At 31.6% G+C, this 27,559-nt stretch overlaps 1 protein-coding gene across 1 annotated transcript in view; it reads left to right on the top strand.

Moving 5' to 3' along the window:
• Positions 1-27,559, top strand: part of LOC110026713 (THO complex subunit 2) — a gene marked incomplete at its 5' end in the record, with an annotated part of 81,850 nt that overhangs the window by 6,790 nt on the left and 47,501 nt on the right. Inside the window, 13 exon segments of the mRNA XM_020727780.1 lie at positions 10,342-10,422; positions 11,391-11,465; positions 11,543-11,590; positions 11,842-11,910; positions 11,991-12,124; positions 13,336-13,411; positions 20,660-20,850; positions 23,136-23,216; positions 23,710-23,923; positions 24,129-24,371; positions 24,449-24,529; positions 24,615-24,734; positions 24,842-24,901. Coding sequence (XP_020583439.1) covers positions 10,342-10,422; positions 11,391-11,465; positions 11,543-11,590; positions 11,842-11,910; positions 11,991-12,124; positions 13,336-13,411; positions 20,660-20,850; positions 23,136-23,216; positions 23,710-23,923; positions 24,129-24,371; positions 24,449-24,529; positions 24,615-24,734; positions 24,842-24,901 — 1,473 coding nt within the window.

The following is a 27,559-nucleotide window of genomic DNA, read 5'->3' as shown; positions in this document are numbered from 1 at the left end:
GAATTCACCAATTTTTGGATGACAAACTTGATTACCAATAAAAATCTTAGGAGGAGCATTAAAGAGGAGACCCCAACCAAACCATGCCCAACAAAAGTGTCAAACCGAGCCCAAAGAATGGTCCAACCAGTAAGATATTTCAGTCAACATAAATCACCAAAGAAGAACCCAAACCGAGCCCAAGGAAGAGGCAAACCGAGCCCAACATAGGGGCAAACCGAGCCCACGGAATAATTTCCAAAGTGTATTCAAATAAGACAAAAAGGGAAGTAAAAACTACAGCTCCAAAACTAGTTCTCAAAGCTAAAAGATAATTTCCAACATGTATTCGAACAAGGGGCAACAAGAGGAGCAAGAACTGTAGCTCGAAAAACTAATCCTCAAAACCAAAAGATAACTTCCATCATGTATTCGAACAAGAGGCAGCAAAGAGAACAAAAAAAAAAAAGTCCCAAACATATTTTATAAACCATAAAAATGATTTCCAGCATGTATTCAAACAAGGGGCAGCAAGAAGACAAAAAAAACGAGCCCCAAATATATTTTTTCAAACCATAAAAATGATTTCCAACAAGTATTCCAACAAGGGGCAGCAAGAAGACAAAAAAACCGAGCTCCAAATATATTTTCCGAACCATAAAAATGATTTCCAGCATGTATTAGAACAAGTAGCAAGAAGACAAAAAAAAACGAGCCCCAAATATATTTTCCAAACCATAAAAATGATTTCTAACATGTATTCGAAGAAGGGATAATAATAAAAAGCTTAAGAATTAAGTCTCGAGCCAACATTTCGTTTTGCATGTGTTTCAAATAGGCGGCTATTATCTCATGGCAACCATTGGAATGTTCCAACATTTTATCTATCATGCATTTTTTAGCAGAAGAAGGAGAAAAAAAAATTATATTATACTTCATTTTAATTGATTCTAGCAAGTATCCGTGCTTAAATCTCAAAATAAGCTTTAACTTTATTTCCACATGCTTTAGAAGAGAAAAGAAGTATTTTCAGATGCCATCCTAAACAGTCCAGAATAGAGGAAAGAAGGAGAATACCTCTTTTATGCAAATTTAAAGCAAAATTGTAAGACATATTCAAGAAAACTACTCCCACGGTAATCCTCCTCCTAAAGACCTCAAGAAACAACAACCACGAGTACTCCACACCATAAGCACCCGAAAATTTAACTTAGAGAGGATTTTCGGCAAGGCAAACAACACGCCAAGAGCACTCCCCACTCCAAGCGCGAGAGAATCAGATTTAGAGAAGATTTCCCACAGTAAAATAACACAGCCTCTCCTCTCAAAAAATTTTTCAACAAAAAACAAAACAGTGTTTTATGAAGCTCTTTTATAGGCAGAGGAGAGGGGAAAGAGCCACCAACCACCGCTTCATGGCCGAATAGAATAACAGGGACGGAATCGTCACAATAAAGGGGGGGAGCGTACAACCTCGAGAAGGAGAAAGGTCGGCTAGCTTGCTCCCTATAATTGGAGAGCCGAAAGATCGAACGGCCAGGTGAAGAAGGGGAAGAGACGGGAGAGGAGAAGGTGGCCGCGTGGATCTCACACGAGAGTTAGGATACGGACGATAGGGAGACGAGCCGAGCGCAACTCCTGTTCGAGCCACAGGATTGGAGCCACAGGACAGGTCGAACGAAAGGCCAAATGTGCGCGTAGAAGTGTAAATAGGGTTTAGGTTTAAATTAGGTTATAATTAGTGATATAATTATAAAAATATCAAAAATTTTGAAAAATAAAATTTGATTTGTGCCTTTTATTCATGCGTCATAGCATATCGAAAATGAATATCTTTTTTAGGTAATTCCGACGTTCCGGACGCACTGACGCGGTCTGTTTTGTCGTCGGAGGTTGTCCGGAGAAGTTCGTATTCTCACCCATTTTTTAGGCTCAATTTGAGTCCGATCTTGTTAAATTTAGTAAATTTTGTGCATTTGGTGTACATGTGTGGTGATAAAGTCCTCAAGTGGTTTGCCTAGGGTTCGAGATCCTATTAGGAACTTCCCCCTGAGTCTTCACATGATAGTCTTTTACCACTCGATCATAGGACGATGGTTTTGAGATCATCAATGTGAGACATCACAAGAGAAATAGGAGATGACTGAAATTTTGAAAAAGGGTGGGTTCCAATTCTAGTTTTCTAAGATGGTCAATAGGAATCCCTAGAGCTAGATCCTAGGATCTTAAGAAAAATAGTAATGACCTCAAAATGAGGTCAACACGGTGTGGAGGGATGAGCTATTTATTTCATTAATTTTTAGTATAATATGATACTTTTTCTTGACATTAACAAATAACATTTAGTTTGATACTGTCTTGAACAATAAGATGATTAAATAAATATTATTTTTGAATAAGCTAACATAGATCATGTATTTGGATTATCTTAAGAGACGATAATAATATTTATTCTAGATAACAACAAACCAACCAAACTATAACTTACATACAATATTATTACCTTAATAGTTTTGCTTTTAATTTGCATTTTTATGTAAATACCAATGAACCACTTAGTTAAAATTATTCAACAGTTGTAGATATTGACTTTATAATTTACAAATAAATTTTTAAATAGATGATTCAACAACATGAAGCTTTTATAACTTTTCCATACACAGGCATGTAAATTCTTTCAAAGATGTTTAAAAGTCTCATGAAGTATAGTTTATTATTAAATGCATGCAAATCTAGGAAAGCCTTACTGTTTTCTATAAGAAAATTTATGAGCAACAAAGAGTAAAATCAATAAGATTTAATCATGAAATGTCTGTTCAGCTCCACTTTCTAAGCCCTTTAGCTCCCCTATTTTCTTATTTGACATTTGAAAATGCATTTTTTTTATTTTTCAGCTAGAAAAATAGCCCAAAATTTTATTATTTGAAAGAATAATCAATATTATAATCAGTTTTATTTTCTTAATTTGTTAAAAAAATATAAAATATGATCCATTTAAACAACATAAAAAATACATTCTATAACATAACATGCACATTAATTTGCATTGAATCAAATTCATCTGATGTTTTTACTCTCTTGGGCCCAATTATGTCGGTTCAGTTATCGTATCTATGAGAAAAACAAGAAAGTTCTAATTTTTTTATCGAATTAAATTCTTGCTATATTTATCATAAAATCAGGTTTCATTTCTTGCTAAGTACTTTATCATAGAAGGGTTTCAAATTCTAAAGCCAAGATGGAAGAAGTCTAATGCGTGCGAGTGTTGACTTTTTGAGCGACAACTAGCATGATGAGATGACTCCCTTCTAACAAATTAATTCATTGTTTCTTATGCTAGGATAAACTATGGCACAATCAATCGTTTTCAATTTTTTTTTTTTCAAATTCAAGACTTGGGATTTTGTTTCAGTGAAATTTTAGTTGCGATTTTATTGTACGATCTTTTTAATGTAATTTTTTCAAATTTTTGTCATAAATTGCATGTTTGATTTGCATTACAACTTGAGACAATGTTAATAGTTATATAGATTTTAAAATAAGATGATATACTTTTCTGTTGCTGTCATATCATGTCTTGTGTTTATGCCCTCTATGAATGCATAGAAGGATGTTCCACTTGAAATGGTCGTAATTTGAAAGTTTAAATAGAATTATAGAGTTCTTGTATTGGAGAGAGTTTTTGTAGTATATTAATAGTTGAATACAAGTTTGTGTACATATTTTTATATATATTCAAACAAAGGGAACATGAAGGCAACAATAATAACTACAACAACAAGCCTCTATCCCACTAAGTGGGGTGGGCTACATGAATTCTTTTGCATCATTGTGCTCTATTGAGTGTCATATTTTCATTTGATTCTAATAAATTAAGATCATTATTTATACAACACTCCCAAATTTTTTTTTATGTCTACCTCTACCTTTTTTAACATAAGTCAAATATAAAACATCTACTCTCTTGATGGGTCATTAGATGACTGACGTTTAATGTGACAAAACCATCTAAGTCGACCCTCTTATATTGTTTGCCACTGGATCTACTCCAACCCTTTCATGAATATATTTGTTTCACTTTTTGTCTCTAAGTGTAAAGCCACACATGCACCCGAGCATTCTCATCTTAGTAACACTTACTTAATTTTATGCTTGTCTTTTATAGGCCAACATTATGCACCACAATGAATTGCAGGTCTCACCACTATCTTATAAAACTTTCTTTTAAGTCTAAATGGTATTTTTCTATCACATAGTAGGCCTGATGTATTCTTCCACTGCAACCATTCAGCTTGAATTCTACTAATAACATCCCCATCTATATCAACATTTATAGACTCAAGATATTCAAAACATTCACTCTTTTTAACTACTTAATCACCCATTGTTACAACTCCGTCACTAGATCTACTACTAGTAAAATCACATTCCATGTACTCAGTTTTAGATCCACTCAAATGGAAATCTTTAGATGTTAAAGTTGATATCCATATTTCAATTTTCTTCTGAAGTCTCTATAGTCTTATTCACAAGAAAGATATCATCAACGAGAAACATACATCAAGGTACATCCTCTTGTAAATGTCCAATAAAAACATCCATATCTAAAGCAAAAATATCTATGCTTAAAGCTAGTCCCTGATATGATCCAACTGAAATAGGAAAATACTTTGTCAGTTCTTCTTATGTACGAACACAAGTAACAACTCTAGTATACATAACTTTATTGACTTGAATATAAGCAATATTAACACATTTATTTTCTAAAACTCTCCATACCATTTCTCTTGGAACTTTATCATAATTGTTTTTCTAAATCAACAAAAATCATATGTAGATCTTTCTTCTTTTTGTACTTCTCCATCAATCCTCTCAATAAATCTATAACTTCTATAGTAGACTTGCCCGACATAAATTTAAATTGATTTTTGAGAAATTTTTGTATCACATCATAACCTATGTTCAAGTACCCTCTACCATAGCTTTAGTGTACGCCACGTTAATTTAATTTCTTTATAATTTACACTCTCTTGTGCATTCTCTTTATTCGTAAAAATATGAACCAGTATACACTTTGTAAACTCATCAAACATTTGTTTAGTTTCTAAAATAATATTAAAAAGTTTAGCAAGTCAAGAAATTTTCAGATCCTCTGAACATTTTCACTTCTATTGAATTGTCATAAGGTTTTACTATTTTCAAATACATTTTCTTTACAACTCTTAATTTTTATTTTACTAATACGTTGACAGAAAAAAAAATATTTTTTTATTATTTACGATATTAAGATCACTAAATTCGATCATATTTTCGGAATATTCATTAAAAAGTTTATCAAAATATCACCCTACTTTTATTGAATATCTTTATATAAAAAAAACCTTTTGATTTTCAGTTTTAATACGCTTTACTTGAATTTTATCTTTTTTTTTCTCTTTATTTGGCTAATTTATACATATATATATTTTACCATTTTTAATATCTAATCTCTTATAAAGATCATTAAAAATAGAATTCTTAGTTTTATAAATTATTTTTTTGGACTCCCTATGGTCTATCTTATTTTTATTTCGATTCTTCAAGATTTTACATCCGAACTAATTTTTATAACAAAACTTCTTATCTTTTATCATTTCTTGCACACTATTATTTCACCATGAACTATTGTTATTAATAATGGTTTTTTTTTAAATTCTCAAAGCACGTCTCTGCAGTCTGCTTAATAGTACTCGTTATTTTATCCCACATAGTAATAACTTTTTAATAAACATCTAAAACTTTAAGATTTTGAAGTTTACTCAAAAATAAATTTATTTGTGTCTGTTAAATGTCCTCATCTAATTTTATTATAAGGTTTGATTATATTTTTTATGTTCCAATCCTTCATTAGTAATCGATGTTCAATATTTAAATTTTTACTGGGAATGACCTTATAATTTTTATAATCTTCACTATATATTTTTGTAAAAAGAAATAATTAATTTGTATTTTATTAAATTTATTCTTATAAGTGATAATACACTCATTTTTTTCACAAATAAAATATTAATATCAATAAAATTATAAGCTAAAACAAAATCCGATATGACTCTATATTCTTTATTAGTCAATCCAAAATCATAACAACCATGAAAACTTCTAAAATCTTCTATCATTCTGCCTACATGTTCATTCAGATACCTTCTAACAAATTCAAAGGTATCCATTATATCAATTTTTCTAGGTCTTTCCAAATTTTTTCTTTTGAATATATATCTGAACCTATTTTGAGAGCATATACACTTATAACAATAATAATCTTAGTATGGAGGACAATCTTTGTCATTATAACTTTATCACCAATTTTATTAATTTTAGCAATACAATCTTTCAAACTTTTATCTATAATTACACTTACATCATTTTTACGTCGACTCCTATTTGAATACTAAAGTATAAAATTTAAAGTATCAATCTTTTTAACATTTTCTAAAACACATTTAGTGTTTTTAATGTAAAAGATATTTGTCTTCCTATGAACCATAATGTCTACTAATTTTATTAATTTACCCATTTGAGTACCTATATTTTAAGATAATATAACATGAGTTCCTATATATCAAGTTTATATCCTTATATTTGTTTCATAGATTAAGTTATTTGTTTGCATCCGTTTATAATGTGGGAGCCCTTGTTTATATAACACTATACATGAGCGTCAGTGTAGCGATCCTTGCACATTGTTTGTTGTATTTAGGCCATGCCATGCATAAAATACAGGGAGCGCCCTAGCATTGATATAATGACTTAAACTATTCAAGTCATAGTTTTTCTATAAAATTTTTATGTTGATTGTTGACTACCTAATACAACCCTCTATTTTTAGCATCCGCGGCTTGAGATGCCACCATAACAGTGTTAAAGGGAACATAAAAACAAAAATATAAATTTAGATTAGCTTCAATTATGAAGATTTATTCTATGCAAGAAAAACAGTTCAAAATTAGTTAGTTCTTTATTAGGATAACACTATCGCAAGATTGGGCATTATTAAACTCTAGTTTATTACAAGGATTGAAAAAATGAAGAGGGATGAGAGCTTTTGTGAATATATTTGCTAATTAATTATCACTGGAGATGTATAGAGTGATGGTATATTTTATGCGGGACAATATCTTTAGATGAAGTGACCATCTAAATCTAATTCAACATGTTTGTTTCTGTTATGAAAGATAGGATATCTAGTAATTTTGATATGTCTAATTACCATTATTAAGAAAAATAAACTTAGTTATAAGATAAACCAAATTTTTTTAAAAGAATTTTTAGCCACATCATGCTGTAAGAGGGATTAGCTATGATCTTGTATTCAACTTCAACGCTGGATCTAGCTATAATGGTTTGCTTATTACTTTCCAAAGCTATGAGAATTTTTACCAAAAACGTACGATATCCTAAAGCTAACTAATGATTCTCAATAGAGCAATCACAGGATAAGGTTCAACCCTTAAAATAATTTTGTATTTCAGCTAAATTATTTTATGTAGATTTTTTTGGATGCATACTGTTTCTTCTGTGGGTTTTGCTTATGTTAACTAACCATACCAACAATAACGTATATATCAAGTTGAGTAATAGGAGCTATTTGGCTGCCCACATTACGGGAATAATGGAAATCAAATGCACGAAATTTTAAAACTTGGATGTATTAAATGTAATTAAAATACTGTGTAAAGCTTTTGATGAATTTGGAACTCCCGCTTTAAATAAAATTTGGTGTATTTGGAAATTCAGTGTTTTCTAAATTCACTACACAAGTTGCTGCAGTCATCACTACTGCCGCCATTTAATTTTTTTGAACAGATTTAGATTTACTCGCTAACCCAAAATTGACCCAACTAGTTATGTGTATGTTAAACATGTCAAACGGTTTAGGTTTGGGTCAGTTGGGTTGAACACCGGCCGAGTTTGAGTTAGATTTCTTGGCATGCTTTTTGTTCAAGTTGGGTTTGCGACAAGCAGTTTTGGATTGAGTCATTTTTTGTTAAAATCCAACCCCGACCTACCAACTGAATTTGAAAACCCTAGGTGATATTTTAAGTTCATCCCAATTGCTTTTCAAAGTTCTGTAGTAATCCCAATTTTTTTTGTCAAACTATTGTAAAAAAATGATTTGAAAGTAAAGACACGCATTCCTTTGGCAGTCTATTGAAACCTAAAAATTGAATCCATAGGGAGCTCAAAGGTTGTTGAGCGTCCATGTGAAAACAGTCATAAGTTTGCTATTTGATGCATTTGGCGGTGTCTGTTTGTTTGGGAGGTGGAGAGTTAAGATGACTATCTCATAAATTCATATAGGAAATAAAAAGTCTTAGATCACACGAGATAATGAGTATCGTTGAGTTTAACAGATCTGCCAATAGATAGGCTGGAGGAATAGGTTGGAGTAGAGACATGAATCATCAAGCCCTCGAGCGAAACAGCATGGTTGTGTGGCTTATGTGGTGAGACTCATTAGAACCAATGAGATCACAAGTTTCGGGTTTATGGGAGCACATTGGAAGGTGTGGTCGAGAGGGACTACGGAGTAAATGCAGAGCGGTAATGCAAATCAGGTTCAAGGACGGGTGGGAAGTTTGTGAATGTGGGACGAGCAATCACTAAGGAATGCACAATGATGGGTTGGTAGAGACAATTGAGGATCGACATGTTGGGGCAAGAAGTTTGAAGGATAAGACGAGCCGTGAGGTTGTGGATAAGGATTGGCGGAGATATGAATGACTAAGGCTGGATTACCTATATTTGATACCATGTTATGGAAAAAGACTTTTGTTCTTTATTATTAATCGAATACAAAGGTTTATTGATAAACAAATAGGAAGAATAGAAAATTTTAAAAATACTATTATATCATCCATGATGAGAATATATTGCAAACATAAATAATTATTCTAATTTTGCAAATTAAACAATAAAATTTTCAAAAAGTAGTCAATGAGATTTGACAGTTTTCAGTATACCACTTTATCGTATGCATGCTTTTATATTACCAACAGGTCTAGCTGTGACACAAGCTTAGATGCATTATTTTTATTTCTGTAGTGTGACTCAAAAGTGATAGGTTCAAACCTGAAAAAAAAATCTTCATGCTAAGCAAATGTAAGGCTGGGTTTTCAGGCTCTTATTTTGCTCTGTACTTTGTGATTCCTTTTTCCTTGAGTTTCTTCGTACAAGTATGTAAGAATTTGTGGGTATATGCTTTTATTTGTGTTTGATAAGCACACATTAGCACAATTGTTCTTTTTGTGCTCGCCCGCGTAAAAAATAGAAATGAGATTCATATCAATGAAGACTTAGACAGAGCTTTTAGCTAAAAGAGAAATGCATTTTCTGAAACTATAACAGCTTATTTTCTAGCTAGCTTAGTGCCATAAATCTACCATGTCGAAGAGAAGTGTAATATACAAGTATGAATGCATATAGTATACATGCTTTGGTTTATCTTTTTTGGTGTTGTATTCTGTTGAAGCCAAAATCCATTTTTGGATGTTCAATTTCCCTGCGTTTTCATCCCTTCTTTATACATCATATATTATGTCTTTATGTCGTGAAATTTTGAATTATTGATACCAAGACAATGAACACTATTATTTTGTGCATTTCACTGTTGTTGTTTAATATACATTTAGAGGAACTATTTTGTGATTTTTTTATCTTATTTTTTGCCGTCAAAAATCATTTAGGCCGATATTTCTACTTTTGACTTTCCGATGATGAATTCTAGAATTCAGATATGATGCAATTTGTATAATATTTTGTTGCTCATTTTTATCGTGCAAGCAAATTTAGAATAATAAATATTTAGAAAAAACTGAGAAGGGTAGATTAGGAAATGATTATACTAAAGAGATGGCTGAAGTAGTATCTATTGAAGATAAATTGATGAAAAATTGACTAGCATAGTTTAAACATGGACAAGGAAGTGTAGAAGATGCATAAGTAAGATGGTTGATAAAATTAAGTTAAGAGATCAAGGAAAAAAGTGGTTCGACCATGATAATTTGATAGATTTCTTGAACAAAAAGCACAAAGTAGGCTTAACATTTCAAGCTGCCAAATAGGACGAATGAATAATGATGCTTCATAAAGCCAGCCCTAAATAGTAGGGATAGGCTGATGATGATAATGATGATTATGATGATGATTGTGCAAGTATTTGTACCTTTGTAATGACATTAAGTGAAATTAAATTCAAGAAATAAAATGATATTCTAGAATTAAATGTAACCCTCTGGTTCTACAGATTTATGCTTCTTGCTTTATTTCTTGATTTGTTGTTTGTAGCATGCGCTGTTGTTTATGATTGGCTTTTTCAAACTGCAGGTCAGAATAAACACACGCCTTCTATATCAACAAACAAAATTTAACCTCCTCAGGGAAGAAAGTGAGGGCTATTCCAAGCTTGTAAGCATGGTGTTCACATTTTACTGAGATATGTTATATCATAATTATATGTCCTCTGCTTCCTACCAATTTTGTTGATTTATGCTAATGATTTATACAAATTTAATCAAAGTTATATTCATGCCTTCTTTGATCACTGCAGGATATTCTTTTTTATGAAGCATTTCAGCGACTAATGACTATTCTTGTTAACTATTTTGGTCTAGGCCGTACTTAATTTTATTTGCTCATTTTTCTTTTAAGAATTTTTTGTCTTACTCGGGTTGTATTAAAAGTCTCTCTTTTGAATCTGTTTGAGGGCATTTTTAAGAGCAAATGTTAGGTTGTCTCCATTGCAATCTGAGCTCATGGCAAATTTTGAAAACAGCCCAAGCCAACTTAGTGTTCATGCTCTGTATCACACTGCCTTTCTAAATCTACATCCCTGCTTGTGTATTTGGTGCAGTTAGTACAATCTTCTGCACTAAAATTTCTTTGAAAAAGTTTTTATTTCCCTGAAATATCAGAATTATTGCTCTAAGTTTATGTTTTAAAGGGGTATACCATATGCTAAGTGGAAACCGATGAGCTTGAGTTTAGCTTATACTGTTAAAATGGTAATGAGCAACAATTTGACATATCACAGTTCAGTTATTCATTTGCTAAACAAGTTTCTACTAACTTGCGTTTGAATGCCTAGTACGATCTATTAAACCCCATTCACTAATCATGAAGAGAAGGGCTTGGATTTTCTTTTCTTTATGTCTGTTTTTATATCTTGCGTACATAGGTTATTTTGAAAGCCATGACTTTAATATTAAGCTCAATGGTTTAAAGATATGAATTTGGTTAACTTTGAGTATTTTTGTTTTGCTTCTACCAGTAAAGTGATAAAAGAGCATCATATGTCACCATGCATGTTTGATTCCTTTCTGATCTCATTGTTGAACTTGGATATATTGGTTATCCTTTGATTTTTAATTTTATAGGTTACTCTTCTTTGTCAAAATGGTGTAGATGCTGTCAGCCAGAATACATCTTCTGGTACAATCAGCTTAATTAAGGTGAGAAAATTTGCTTTTTAACATTCCTAGTGTGATTGTTCAGCCTACTATTTCTTTCAAACTTTAATCTTTGGCAGTCATTGATTGGACACTTTGATTTGGATCCAAATCGTGTCTTTGACATTGTAAGTTGCATACTTTCTCAGTGCACCAACCTTGCTCTTTTGTAATTTCATTTAGTTGTGCTTAAAACTTTTTTTTTAACGCTTTTTCTTTTTCAGCGTCTAACTAAATTTAAATGTTGTCAATTATTGTATATTTATAATTTTCAGTTGAATGATTGCTGTTGTAATTAGTGTTATTATAATTACTTGTTCTTTATTTGTAATTAAACTATTTAACTTGTTTCAAAGTTGAAATTCTGGAATTAAAACAGGTCTTGGAATGTTTTGAACTCTATCATGACAATAGCATATTCTATAGTCTCATTCCTATTTTTCCTAAGGTAACTCTTGTTTTTAATTATATCTGCAATTATTTTTCCTTTTTTCAGTGATAATTTTATTTTGCTTATCTTTTTGTCAGTCACACGCTGCCCAAATATTGGGCTTTAAGTTCCAGTACTATCAAAGAATTGAAGTTAGCTCTCCAGTGCCTTCTGGCCTTTATCGACTTGCTGCATTGTTGGTTAAATCAGACTTTATTGATCTTGATAGTATGTAAGTCCCGTCTTCCGATTTTAGTTTGTGATTTGAGGTTATTCATAATTTTGGCTTTTTATTCTCTATTTTTGTTTTGTAGCTTTTAATTGTGTTCTGAATAATTCTATGGATTTGTGCCCCGAGTCTTTCACACATTAGTATTTGTTATGTGAATAAAAATATTTGATTAATTTACTTGTATATATGGTTTAACAGTAACTTTATCTGTTGCGTTCGAGTTTGTATTTGCAAATAAATGAGCTTACAAATTTCTATATTCATTTTTTGTAATAGTAAATGCACTGCCTAGAATTTTTTTTTTTCTTTTCACCAAATAATATTATTGGCAGTTATAAGAACCTATTTGGAATAGAAAATCCCTCAAATACCATGTATGAAAAAAGAAAAAAAAGGATTTGAATGCTCCTCAGGAATAATTCTCCAAACAAATCATGTTACTTAGATACAATCCTATGTTACTGTTATTAATGATATTCTAAACATTCTTTACGATAAAAAACTTGATGATTTATACCGAAAGTACATGCAATTTAGATAGAGTGCAACACATTGTATTGATCATTATTTTCATGTTGTTGATGATTTCATGGTTATTAAGATATATGCTTTAGGCTAGTATTCTCTGTTATAAACCATTTCATCATGATATTATTGGCTTTTGACACGCCGTTAATTAGAAAATAATTGTCATTTGGACTAGGAGTATTTTGTATGTTTAAATTATTTATTAAATTGTTACATTGTATTATTCTCATTTAATTCATAACTTGTTTCATTCATACAGAGGAATGTTGTTTTCCTTCATTTAAGAAAAAAAAAAAAATTCTATCAGAGGTTAGTTAGGACTTATTTGTTTTCTAGTAGATAGAAAATTTGTTTATAGAGATTTTATTTATTTTACTCATTTTGCATGTGGAAATGATCTCGGCACTTTAGAGATTTTGAAGTAACTTTTTTCATTCAACTTGTGTCAATTTTACATTCAGATATGTTATGTGATCTGCTTTATTATTCTTTTTCCCACTCCCTCCAAACTGTGCATATTTGAGGGCCTGAATGTATGCATGCTTGAGGCTGTTAATCTACACATTTTTTATAGGCCAGTATCCGTCTGCTTCCTAGTGGTAACGGCAGACTAATTTTTTGATGTATGCTGATTTTTACTGTAGTCTGCTGTTTTAGTTGATCATAATTATTGTTACTTTCAGATGTGTCCATTTACTTCCGAAGGATGAGGAGGCATTTGAGCATTATGATGCTCTCATTGCAAAGCGATTTGAAGAAGTTTGTTCTTTCTTCTTTTATGCTATTTTCACTTTCAATATTTCATCTCCAAAACTTTGTTTTCTTGCTAAATGTTTGAAAAAAAGAGTTCATAATTCTTTCTTGATTCCAGCTATAACATATTCTATAGGAAATTGTTTTTAAATTACCCAAGCACTGTTCTTTTACTCATTCATATACTTAATGCATTGGCTTTGGTAATGCAGTGGGCATTGCCTTTTTGATGATTGGTCATCGGCACAGTACTTGATACCGGAGTTAATGCAAAGCACGACTCGAATGACACATATTTTATTGCTGCAATCAGGAAATTACAACAAAGACGCTTTGACATAACAACACAAGCACGTAAAACAGTAACCAACTAATAAGGACAGAAATAATAAAAGAGACAACACAATGATAGGAGCGACCGTTTCAATTGAAGCGGGGCGGTTCTGGTAAGGATAATGCTAGACCAACAGTGCCGGTAGTCCACTGAAGGGAGGCTGAGAAGATTGGTGGCTGCTGGGAGGATCTGGACAGAGGATTGGACAGTGGGCACAAGCAGCCCTCGCGTCAGCACTGGCAGCTCAATGTCATCCATCTCCTTTTCTTTAATTTGCATTATCTAGCCAACCTATTCCCACAATCTGGGATAAGCACAAAAACAAAAAGTTTTGTAAATATAGATGCATCCCCAAATATTTTAGAACACAATACCAAATTATAAATTTTTTTTTTCAAAATAAACAAAAACAAAACTAGAGCAAACATTTTATGACAAATTTAGAATTTCATCCAAGCATCTTCCGTGTGTTATATACCTGATTCATAAAAAGAAAGTTCTCAATTGCCTCCCTTATTTTTACCAGTTAATTTTTTTATTTATTGGTGAAATATTTGGAGGACAAAGTAACAAATTGTTGTAAATCTCAATGTAATACATCTCTTTTTCTTTAATTTGCATTATCCAGCTAACCTATTCCCACAATCTGGGATAAGCACAAAAACAAAAGGTTTTGTAAATATAGATGCATCCCCAATTATTTTAGAACACAATACCAATTTATAATTTTTTTTTTCAAAATATACAAAAGCAAAACTAGAGCAAACATGTTATTGCAAATTTGGAATTTCACCCAAGCATCTTCCATGTGCTATATACCTGATTCATAAAAAGAGAGTTTTCTATTGCCTCCCTTATTTTTACCAGTTAATTTTTTTATTTATTGGTGAAATATTAGGAGGACAAAGTAACAAATTGTTGTAAATCTAAGTCATAGTAACAAATTGTTGTAAATCTAAGTGGGATATGGGGTGATGTTTAGTTGTTAAATGTGGCTAATTAGCAGAGCAATTCAATTAAGGCAGGCATTGTATGTTTTAAGTACTCTTGTTTGGGGAGGACGAGTACATGAAAATGATTGAATCAATTTTTATCTCCTATCTAGTTCTTTTATTATTATTAATTTTTTTGTTTTTTATTTTTGAGACTTTGACTAGCTCGATATGTTAGATTAGGATCTTGGATCCTATCTTTTATGTTTTCATTGAGATCATTTTTTATGATTAGAATACCAAAATCCCGCATCATTCTACCTCTTAAGATTTTTTATTTTTATCTTCGCTCTTATGCATTCACATCCATTATGCAACTATCTTTTCACTTCAAGAATTGCATCAATCAGCTTCCTTACATATGATATCAAGCTCTATTTGTGTCATCAAGCTTCAGGCACAATTAGAGTTCAATACCGCAGACAACTTTGTGGTTGACTTGGTCTTGTTAGTCTCCACAAGATTCATCCCTCCATGTCAAAATCATTACTGGCGACTTTCTGTATCCTCTGTGAGTCATCAACCTTGTGCCATCCATCTCCACGTCCACTAGCATTTAGAACCAATAAAGTGCTTCACAAGTTATTATGTTCAGTTCTTTGTCCCAGGGCCCCATGAGTCGTCACCAATCGATGAAAGCCCAATAATTTGTGCTTACAAGACAACAAGTTGTATGATCTTGCCACTTTCACTGGTAATCGTGCCTGCAATATATGATGTTGTTGTATCGATCTCTGCTTATCAAATTCTCTCTCCCACATGCTATGAATTTTGAAAGCATGTACATGATTTTATGCTTTTATCATACATCTTTATTAATAAACTCTTGACTTTATGTACCTAACCTGTTCTGAATCAAATTTGGTATATGATAAACACATCATATGTGTGGTTGGTAGTTACATATAATGTGAAACATTCTAGAACACATAAATATAAATTTTAAGTTTCTTTTGAAAAATCGTTATGGTGTATTCATGTTTATAAATGTTAGGGCAAATTAGCATTATCATTTCCTGCATTACATCTCATTGAATCATCTATTAGTCATTTGTGTGATTTGAACGAAGATGTTCATGTGAAACTTATTTTTGATGATTACAATTATAAATCTATTGAAGATGAAATTAGAGATGTATGGAATTCAGGCTTGGTGATATGGTAATGGTTTATTTAAACTCTGTAAGATTTTTTATTTGAATCTTTAAGAAATTAACTTGTAGAAAAAATGAAACTATATTTAGTCATTAATTATAGTCAGACGAATGGTACAACAACAACAAACAAAGCCTTAATCCCACTACATGGGGTCGGCTACATGAATTTTTTTTCTTCATTGCATCCTATTTAGTGTCATATTTTCATTTAGTTCTAAGAAATTAAGATTATTCTTTATACAATAAGCCCAAGTCTTCCTAGGTAGTGGGATATTCTTAGCTCTAATAGATTAAGATTTTTTTTATCTCTGTCTTTCTTAACATAAGTTGAATCTAAAAAATCTACTCTCCTAATCGGATCATCAGATGGTCATAATTTAATGCAACCAAACCATCTAAGACGACTCTCTCTAATTTTGTCCTTCACTGGAGCTACACCAACCCTATCACGGATATATTTATTTCGCATTTTGTCTCTAAGTGTAAAACCACTCATCCATCGAATCATTCTCATCTCGACAACACTTAACTTAGTATTATGCTTCTCTTTTAAAGGCAAACATTCAGTGTCATGGAGCATTGCAGGTCTAACCGCCATCTCTTAAAATTTCCCTTTCAGCCTAAGTGGCACTTTTCTCACATAAAAGGCCCGAAGCATTCCTTCACTTCAACCAACCCATTTGAATTCTACTATTAACATCCCCATCTATACCACCATTGTTTCTCTAGATATTTAAATCTTTCATTAATAATTTGATCACCCAAAGTTACACTTCTGTCACTAGAGCTACTACTACTAAAATTACATTCCATGTATGCAGTTTTAGTTCTACTCAAATGAAGACCTTTAGACTGCAATGTAGACCTCCATAATTCAAGTTTTTCTTTGACTTTTTCTCTCATCTTATCCACGAGAAGGATATCATCAGCAAAAATCACACACCAAGGTACATCCTCCTGTAAATGTCCAGTAAGACCATCCATAACTAAAACAAAAAGATACGAGTTTAAAGCCGATCTCTGATGTAAGCCAACAAAAATAGGAAAATATTTGGTTAATCCTCCTTCAATTCGAACACAAGTAACAACTATAGTATAAATATCTTTAATGACTTGAATATAAGTAATATCAACACCTTTCTTCTCAAGAACTCTAAAAAGAATATCTCTTTGAACCTTATCGTAAGCTTTTTCTAAATCAATAAAAATCAAATGTAGAAATGAATGGTAATAAGTTAAAAAAAATTGTTAATACTCCAAATTTTAATGTATTTAATTTGGATTTATATCATTAACCAGCAATCTATGTTTTGAGTTCTTCTCCCTTTTCAACTCTTCTTGCATTATTCACATCAAATTTATCATTCACACTATTCTCAGATTTCTTGCTAATCTTTTTCTTAAAGATGTTAGTAGAGATCAAATTGTTTCTATTGATGGTGATGGATATTTGGGGCACCTTTTGAAGTTGAGAAACAAGATTTTGTGTGATGATTGATTGGTTTTTTCTATAGGAAGTGCTATAGTTAAATTCAAATCTACTTGATGAATAACTACTAAATAATTTATTGGAGCCATTTTTCTAATGCAAGATAGATTTTCATTATCCTCCTGCTCTTTCTAGGACTAACTAATCATAGATCTTAGCTTTCAATTCTTCATCATGATTTTTTGTGCTCATTGTGACCATTGACCCTATGTGATTTACTCTTATTTCATTTTCAGTTTTTTTTTTTTTTTATTTTTGTTAGTGTTTTTATGGATCTTCAATGACTCCTTGTTATGGGTCCTTCATAGTTCTTTGCTACAGTCTTTCTTGACTGCTCTGTTGAGGTTCTTTGGTGTGATCTTTGACTACTCTTTCATTGCATGTGTTTCACAACTTTTATTCCTGTAAGTTTTGTTGATTTCATGACTAAAATGCGGTTGGGACTTTTCTATGGAGTCAAATAATGTGATGCGGTTCTTGTGCATCTCCTAATTTTAAAATAAATTTGTCAATTTATCTTTTGTTTTTTTAATTCTAAATTTAAGAAATCTTGGTGATGTCACACCTCGGGTCCGGAAGGTGTATACCCTGACAACATAGAGCATGAGAAAATGATTTGAACATGTTTTGTATTTTCAAAGAAAAACTTGTATTGCATATAAAAAGAAAATGTAAATTTTATTAATTTTGATTGTTCAATGATACAACTTGGACAAAAATATAAAACTAGCTGAAAAAAATGGAAATGATAGCATGGAGTAACTACCCAGGTTCGACAAAGAAAAATAATATACGTTAAAACAAGTATAAGAGAAAATACTAAAATTGGGAAACTAAAACTGAATAACTTGCTCCGGTGGAGACAGTCCTACTTCTGGCTGAATAAAAAATGTGATGCAAAAATATCCAGAATGAGTTTGAAAAACTCAGTAAATAACAACTATCCATTAAACCATAAACGACAAGGGAATGAGACATGCAGTGTGGATAACAAATAGCTTGGCGATTTCCTATAGAGTCATCACTTTGTGGGCCCATCAGCTCAACTAATCAAAATCAAGAAGGGTTGTACCGACCTACATATTATCACACAAACATGTCAAATTGTTTCCACATATATAACATGTTAAAGTTATAATATTTCATATAAGCTTGTGATATGACATGAATGCGCATGCAAGTTCATAAGATGCAAGAAAAGGAAAACACTATAACTGTAGGAATATTCAAATATGCAACAATAACTTAAGACAATTGTTAATTTTAGCATGACAATAAGGTAAATAAATAACGAGTGCAATATCTTAATTGAAGATCTTAATTTAAGTACCAAGGGCAGGATTGAAAAAACATAAATAATAGATGTGATTCTACTACAGTTCACAAAGAATAACGCCCATAACTAGGAAGAGTTTGTTTATCCTCCAATAAACAACAGTTGCTTACCTCGAGGCTGCAAAACGTGATACTCCTATGAATTCGACAAATCGACTAGCAATCCTACGTCAATAAAAAAAAGATTAATTAAGTTGTTAAATTTTATTATTAAATTAGGTATACCCTAATTGACGTTCATTATTATTATTGTTCTTGTTGTTAATTTTATATTGTTAATATATTTTTAGAAGGGAGAAATTCTTGAGCCTAATTAATATTAATAAAAATGTGCTTCAAATCCTACACAGTTCCCAAGCCCCATTTTGCCTCTGTTTTGCCTTAAATCCCGGTTAAAAAATCCTCTAGGAAGGGATTTAGAATTGCAGATGTACTAGAAGGATGGAGGCGGAGCAAATGAGCATTACCTTCCTTTTGGGTAGTAGGAAACGGAAGGGAGAAAACGAGGGTTTCAAATCTCTGTATGCCGCGATCCTAAAGTCACCTTCACTTCTAGCTCCACTCGCGACAGTATTGAGGGTGTTTGATCACAAAGGCGATGGTTTCGAGCGAAACTGGGAGAGCAGGAGGAAGAAGATTGAGAGGAAGAGGGACAACTAGAGGAGGTAAGGGAGAGGAGAGGTGGAGATCAGTGCCCTAGCCACACTCGACTCTCTCTGAATAGCTGCAAGAGGCGGTGGGTCGAAGAGATCGGGAAGGCGGCAACATCGAGTGGGAGAAAAAAAATGGAAAGTGCGATTTTTAGGAAGTCTTCAATGTAGAGTGCAATGAAGGAAAGAAGAAAAAAAAGTAAGAGCATACATTTGGTTCTTACAGGTGATGATAAATAATTTTTAGGGCTTGAGGCATTTAAAGGGAATTTTATTCTTATTCTACTTAATTTATATTTTTTATTGAATAAAATGTAGTGCTTTTTAGCCATTTCTTGTTGTAAGTGGTGGATGATAATTATTGTGCAATATACTCAGCATGAAGTTATGTTTTTCTATTTTTTGTTCTTTTTTTTTCTTACTTCTATTCTTTAGTTTCTATTAATTAGTTTGGTTTTGTTTTTGAATTTTTTCAAATTTGGTGCAATATGATTTTGGACAGTGGCATGATTTTCATTCAACGTGTCTTTTTAATGCTCCCAATTTTTTATTCGTTATATTTACTAGAAGATTGAATTTTCATGAAATGTTTTTTCGTATTATTTTATTTTTTCATTTTTATTCGTTATTTGTCTTAATTAAGGTATTGTGAACTGGGAATTTGAAATGATGCAGTGTTTTTATGCATCTTATCATAAATCTGCATAGGAAAACTCTAGATTAGAATACGTCCTGCATAGCCCACTTTTAGGCACCCAATTAAAAAAATGTTTAAACTTTAAAAGTTTTTGTTTCTAAAACAACAACTATTTCATGCTGCTTCAATCTTTATTTTCTAACCATCTGTTATGGTCAGTTTGGTAAATCTTTCCACTCAAGTCTCTTGCTTGACCTCTATCTTAAATGTTTAGTAGAAAACAGATCTTAAAGGAATATTCTCCTATCATTTAAGCTTATGATATACATATGAAACACATGGTATCTATATTACTCAAGGTTTCCCATTTCATTACTTCTTAAGAGCTGTCCTGTGAGAATACTGTATTGGAACTGTTCTTTTTCTTTGAACTCAGTTTCTGTTATAATCCTTATGTGATGGCCATTATGCCTAGGTGGAAAAATCCTTCTGAAATTTAATATGTTTAAAGGTAACTGTGATTACAACTGTTCTATGAGTTTTTCTTCTAGACCACGAAGAAACTTTTTTTGTTCAGAGCCTATATCTCTAAGACTCCTACCTTTTTTTTGGGTTCATTAAATTACCATAATGCTCTAAAACCGGCTGAATTTTTTGCAGGCGAACAAAATTGGCAAAATAAATTTAGCCGCTACTGGAAAAGATCTCATGGAAGATGAGAAGCAAGATGTTTCAGTTGATTTGTTTACAGCACTGGACATGGAGAGTGAAGCTGTTATGGAACATGCTGCTGAGGTTGAAAATAACCAGAGTTTTGGTCTTCTCATTGGTTTTCTTTCAATAGATGACTGGTATGCCTTGCTAGAGAATTATATGCATGCATAAATGGGTTCAAAAGCTGTTGATATTAACATTGAAATTCATTATTTCTCTGGCTATGTTAAGTTTATGCTTGACGTAGCTTGTTTCTTGTTGGTTCTCTACTTTGTTCTTGCTTTATTACGTTATTGTTGTATTACTATTTTGAGCACTCATTGTATGCTGTAAAGGTTCTTATGGAGATATTTAAAAACATGCTATATTAAGGAGTAAATTTCTTTGTATCATGTGCGTTCTAATGGGCTTTGGTATGAGGGATGGTTTGCTGTGCTAGTACTTTGTCCAAGTTGTGGCTTTCGCCATTTAAAGAAGGGCTTTAGAAGGAGGGAGTTCCTCGAGTTTTATGACATATTCACAGTGATAAAGTAAGAAAAAAAGATAAATACGAAAATGTTCCTGTTAGTTTTATTTTGTTGCTCGGCTTCACTCCTTGGGAGTATTTTGGCAAACAAATTTTTTTAAAATGTGCAGATCTGAAAGAACATTTTGTAATGGGGAGGGGTTAAAAAATAATAAAAGGAGAAAAAACGTATCATAATAGTAAGTTTAAAACAAATTTTTTTTATTATATTAAAAGAATTTAAAGATTTATTATAATATTATACTTGGTTCCAATTTGCTCTAATTAAAAAAATTATTTATTAAATAATATATTAATTAAGCTCAAGGAATTATTTTATTATTATATTCGGTTTCATATATATTTAAAATGATAGTTTTTAATTAAATGATCTGTGTAATAATTTTATTACTAATTTTTAATAATAGAATCAAAATTGTTAATATAAAAAAATATTATTTTTATGCTGTTTCTATTTATAACGTTCATCTATGTATTTGTATGCAACTTAAATTCCTTATTTTGTAAGCTGTTAAAATTAGACTATTTGCTCTTTACTTTTATATCACATAGCATGCATGCTTCTGTTGTATTTAAAAAAAACTGACCAGCATAGAGGAAGAAAAAAAATCCAAACTTGTTGGTGTTATTCTCTTTCTTCTACTTAGTCAAGTGGAACCTTGACCTTGCTTTGATTTTTCCATTTAATAATTTGTTGCTTTATGGTACTTTGGGGGTGGAGCGGGGAAACGAGGGTGAGGGGTTATCCTTTTTATGGGGCGCAAATTTTAATTGCAGTTAGAACAGATTATACCTAAAACTTGCAAATGCTTTAACCAGCGTGAATCTGTAGAAATAAAATAGTTTCCTCGGGCTGTAAACTGAAGATACTTTTTCTCATATATCTCTTGACTTCTCATTCAATGGTAGAAACAAGTAATCTAACTTAATGCAGTTGCTTAAACTGTTAATCTAGATTGTAGTCGTGCTTATCTCTTTTTCTGGAGTATTTGAGGGAGTGGATATTCTATTGGCACTGGAAGTGGCAGCGACTTCAGGTTTATTTATTTTTGTCAATATTTTTCTGTGGTAATGAAGGGGAATATTCCTGCAGTTTCTGATTTATTCGGGAATAGCTGTTTTGATTAAACTGGAGGTAGCGGGTAGTTCAGTTGAATTGCTGTTTTCTGTTTTGTTTCCCAACTTGGTCTTGAGCTAAGATTGTAAATTTTAGTTGCAATTTGAACAGATTATACCTCAAAATTGCAAATGCTTTACCCAGCGTGAATCTGTAGAAATAAAATAGTTTCCTCGAGCTGTAAACTGAAGATACGTTTTCTCATATATCTCTTGACTTCTCATTCAATGGTAGAAACAAGTAATCTAACTTAATGCAGTTGCTTAAACTGTTAATCTAGATTGTAGTCGTGCTTATCTCTTTTTCTGGAGTATTTGAGGGAGTGGATATTCTATTGGCACTGGAAGTGGCAGCGACTTCAGGCTTATTTATTTTTGTCAATATTTTGTTGTGGTAATGGAGGGGGGTAATCCTGCAGTTTCTGATTTATTCTGGGAATAGCTGTTTTAATGAAACTGGAGGCAGCGGGTAGTTCAGTTGAATTGCTGTTTTCTGTTTTCTTTCCCAACTTGGTCTTGAGCTAAAATTGTAAATTTTAGTTGCAATTAGAACAAATTATACCTCAAAATTGCAAATGCTTTAACCAGCGTGAATTTGTAGAAATAAAATAGTTTCCTCGAGCTGTAAACTGAAGATACATTTTCTCATATATCTCTCAACTTCTCATTCAGCGGTAGAAACAATTAATTTAACTTAGTGCACTTGATTAAACTGTGTATATTTGATGAATTTGACTGTCTTGTACCTTTGGTTATATCGGTATTTTCTTCCTCTTCCAGGTATCATGCTCAAGTTCTTTTTGACAGGCTCTCTCATCTGAACCCAGTTGCACATTATCTTGTCTGTGAAGGCTTATTTAGGTATTTAGTCATAATATTTGCGTTTTTTTATGAGATTTGTTGTGCTTGCATTGTGAGTTTTCTGAATAATGTAAGCTTTTCATAGACATGCTCTTGACCTTTTTTCTTCTGGATCCATGCAATTTATCTTAGCAGATTCCATATCTATGCTACTTAAGGCACCTAGATTATGTATTTTTATTTTATTAATTTTTTTTTAATGGCGCATGTTTTATTAGAATGCAATATTTGTATATTTATGTGATTCTGAATGATTTCTTTAGGTTTTATATTATACTTTATATTGCAAAAACATGCCAACATCATTGACTTGTACATTTGGATTGTCATAAAATTTTTTCCTTTGTGCGAATCTGGTTGTGTTTTTTTATAGGCTTATCCCCTTTTATTTGAGGCGGATTTATGAATTTCTATTAATTCCGATTAAATCCTTGTAATTTTTTGACCTCATTTACAATTCACTTCCTTAAATGATATTAATTTATTTTCTTAGGGCTATAGAGAAGAGCATCTCTTCTTCTTATGTTATTGTTTGCCAAACGCATCTCCAAAACATTGGCAGCTCCTTTGCTACTTCTTCAGATATCACAGAATCAGGAATGACTTCATTGGTTCCAATTCCTCGAGTTGATCTTTCCAGAGATCTTTTTCAGATGCTTAATGCTGCTGGTCCTTATCTACATCGTGACACCATTCTTTTGCAGAAGGTATGGCATTAAATAGAGGTTAATGTGATGTACTTTTTTCTGGGTAATACCAGTTGTATTTTGCCTTCTATATATTTGCTGAGTCAGTATTTGGTTAGTTGTTTAAAGTTCTTTTATTGTCTTGTCGTTAAGCTGGTGTATTATTATTTGTATTGAAGTTGAAATTACTAATTTGGCATTTCTATGTGTAATTTGTTCCATGCAGGTCTGCCGAGTGCTAAAAGCATTCTATCTTTCTGCTCAGGAATCTGCAAGTGTTGCTGGAAATCTGATTCCTATTGTTTCTGTGGATTTAAGTAGAAAGCATCCTGGCATTCGAGCCAAGGAAGCCAGGTTGAGGGTTGAGGAGGCTCTAGGAGCTTGTTTGCTTCCTTCGTTGCAGTTAATACCTGCAAATCCAGCAGTAGGTCAGGAGATATGGGAAGTTCTTTCTCTACTTCCATATGAGGTTTGCATGTTGTTCTCTTTGTTATTGTTCTTGAGGTTGTGCATACAGTATTTCATGGGGGCAGTTGATATTTGTAGGCCCGCTATCGTCTGTATGGTGAATGGGAGAAGGATGATGAACGCATTCCCATGGTCCTTGCTGCAAGACAGATTGCAAAGGTTCATGAAAGTTTACTCTGTTCTTTCCATATGCAGTGTTGCTCAGTTAATTTTTTATTCATTTTTTTTCTTTTTTTTTTTTCAGTTGGACACTCGTAGATTATTGAAACGGCTTGCCAAAGAAAACTTAAAGCAACTCGGTCGCATGGTGGCCAAGCTTGCTCATTCTAATCCAATGACCGTTTTACGGACTATTGTTCACCAGGTACCATGCCTATCCATAAATTTTGCTGACCATTTATAAATTCTAAATTGGCACATTCATCATTGTGAATTTTATCATAAATCTAATTATACAACCTTGCCTTGTAGATCGAGGCATACAAGGATATGGTAACACCTGTTGTAGATGCTTTCAAATATCTAACGCAGGTACTTTTTTTTATTATTTTATTGGTTTCAATGATACTATTTCTCATTCTTTGTGCCTATATTTTGCACAAGAGCTTGAGCGGTGACTTCTTCCACTACCAACTCATGTTATTGGTGTATCTATATTTAATATGGTAGTTCGTGATAATTATAGTAACAATTTCTCCAAATCACTTTTGTAATAGTCATTGTTTTAAAAATAGGATTGACCGAGTCGGTTCAACTATGAAACAATCTCTCGGCTGATTCGATCCCCTGATAAAACCACTAACACAAAATTGTCTAAAATTGGGAAAACCATTAGTCGAACCAATGAGTTGATCACAATTTTGTTAAATTGGGTAGTTATTATTATGATCCAATTGTGACTATTTTTCATATTATATTGTTAAAATTCTATCTTGAACTTAATAATTTAATAAAATAAAATATTAAACTTAAGAGAAAGTAAGAAATCCTAGCTCCCTAAGTTTTTCCTCCAATTGCATGCCCAGCTGACCCCCTTCCTTTTTATGATAATTAAAATTATAAAATTTAAATTTAAAATACCATTAGAATTGGAATATGGTTAAATTTAAAATTATAGAAGATATTTCTTGTGTAAATTATATATTTTAAGGAATATGTATCTTTAATTATCATATGCACATATATATATGTGTGTGTGTGTGTGTGTGTGTGTGTGTGTGTGTATGTTGCGTCATATAACTATTTTTAAATTAATTTTAGTATGCTATTTCAGCCAGTTCAACTCCAAATGCAAACCTGTTGAACCTTTAAGCTTTTCTTTTTAGGTTCGATAGCCGGTTTGATTTCTAAAACCTTGGTAATACTAATAACCAAGAGAATTTAAAACATCAAAAACCTTTAGTCAATTCAGATTACATTTTGACCAAAAAGTTTAAAATATCTAACACAGATATATTTTTTTTATTTTATTGGTAGAAATGATACTATTTCTTATTCTTTGTTCCTATATTTTGCACAAGAGCTTTGGCGGTGGCTTCTTCCACTACCAACTCATGTTATTGGTGTATCTACGTTTAATATGGTAGCTCGTGATCATTGAAGTAACAATTTATGCAAATCACATTTATAATAGTCATTGATTTAAAAGTGTTATCGGCCTAATCAGTTCAATTGTGAAACAATCTCTCAGCCGATTCGTTCCCCTGATAAAACTACTCCAACACAAAAATTGTCTGGAATTGGGAGAACTGTTAGTCGAACCCATTAACCAGTGAATTGATTACAATTTCATTAAATTGGACAGTGCTTATTACCATGATCAAATTCTGATTATTTTTTGTATTAAATTGTTAAAATTTAATTTCGAATTTAATAATCTAAGTAAATAAATTGTTAAAACTTAATAGAAAGTAAGAAATGCTAGCATTAGAATTGGAATAATTTTAAATTTAAAATTACAGAAGATATTTCTGGTGTAAATTCTATATTTTAAGAAATATTTATTTTTAATTATGACATATTTATGTTATTTTTACGTTATTTAAGTAATATTTAAATAATTTTATTTTGTTATTTCAGCCGGTTCAGCCCCATTTGCAACCTTGTTGAACCTTTAAACCTTTAAGCTTTTCTTTTAGGTTCAATAGCTGATCCGTTTTTTAAAATCTTGGTAATACTGATAACTAACAGAGTTTAAAACATCAATAACCTTTAGTCTATTCAGATTTCAGATTTGACCAAAAAGTCCTTTTATAAGGATATTGCATGGCGCTTTATTGGAAAGTAAATAAGACTTTATATTTTAAAAGTTGGTGCAATTGTCTTGCTTTTGTTGAAGATCTAATAATCACAATGGTTAGTTTTGTGGAATCCCTCAACTCAACTAATGATTCATGGGTTCCATGTGCTTTACGAACAAATGTAAAGAAAGATAGCATGTTAACTTAATTTCATTAAAAAATCGAGCAGTGTTTCAAGTTTGATAATAATGAAAAAATTATAAATGTCATTCATGTGCAGAATATAAAAGGCATTGCAAATTGTATCATTTTCTTTTATCTTGAAATTTAATAATTAAACATAAATTTATAGCCAAACCCAATTTTATGAATAGCTAACTATGCTATATGAAGATTTTTAATTAGGAATCGTGAAGTGTCAGACACGTACCGGACATGGATACGGCTCCGACACGTGTCAGACACAACATAGAAGTGAACGCTTTAAATAATATTAAAAAAAGATAACACGCGCATGACACGTGTTAATAAATTAAAAATTTCTAAAAAAATATTCTTATGACTAAATTTAAGAAAGAATTAAATACATATCCATCATTTTTTATTGTTTACATATCTAAAACCTAAAATTCAATTTTTATATATATGCCGCCTTACGTATATATGAAAATGTATAATTCACTTTTTAAAATTGAAAATATTGATATATTAGTTGTGCTATGAATGATTTGGGTTGGCATAAATATAAAAAAAATTCATAATTTAGGTGTTAGTTTTGTAAACATAATTATTCAGTGCCAAAGAAGCTAATAATCATTTTATTTATTTTAATGAATAATTGATTAAGAAAACTTAAATCTTGATGCAATATAAAATAATGTATGCTTCGATTTATACATTTTAATTATTTTTAAATACAATTTAATTTGTTTTAATATATATATATATA

Source organism: Phalaenopsis equestris, unplaced genomic scaffold (genome assembly GCF_001263595.1).
Source record: "Phalaenopsis equestris unplaced genomic scaffold, ASM126359v1 Scaffold000397, whole genome shotgun sequence".
NCBI lineage: Eukaryota > Viridiplantae > Streptophyta > Magnoliopsida > Asparagales > Orchidaceae > Phalaenopsis > Phalaenopsis equestris.
Note: the sequence above shows the minus strand (reverse complement) of the source record. Positions and strands in the feature narration are given on the sequence as shown.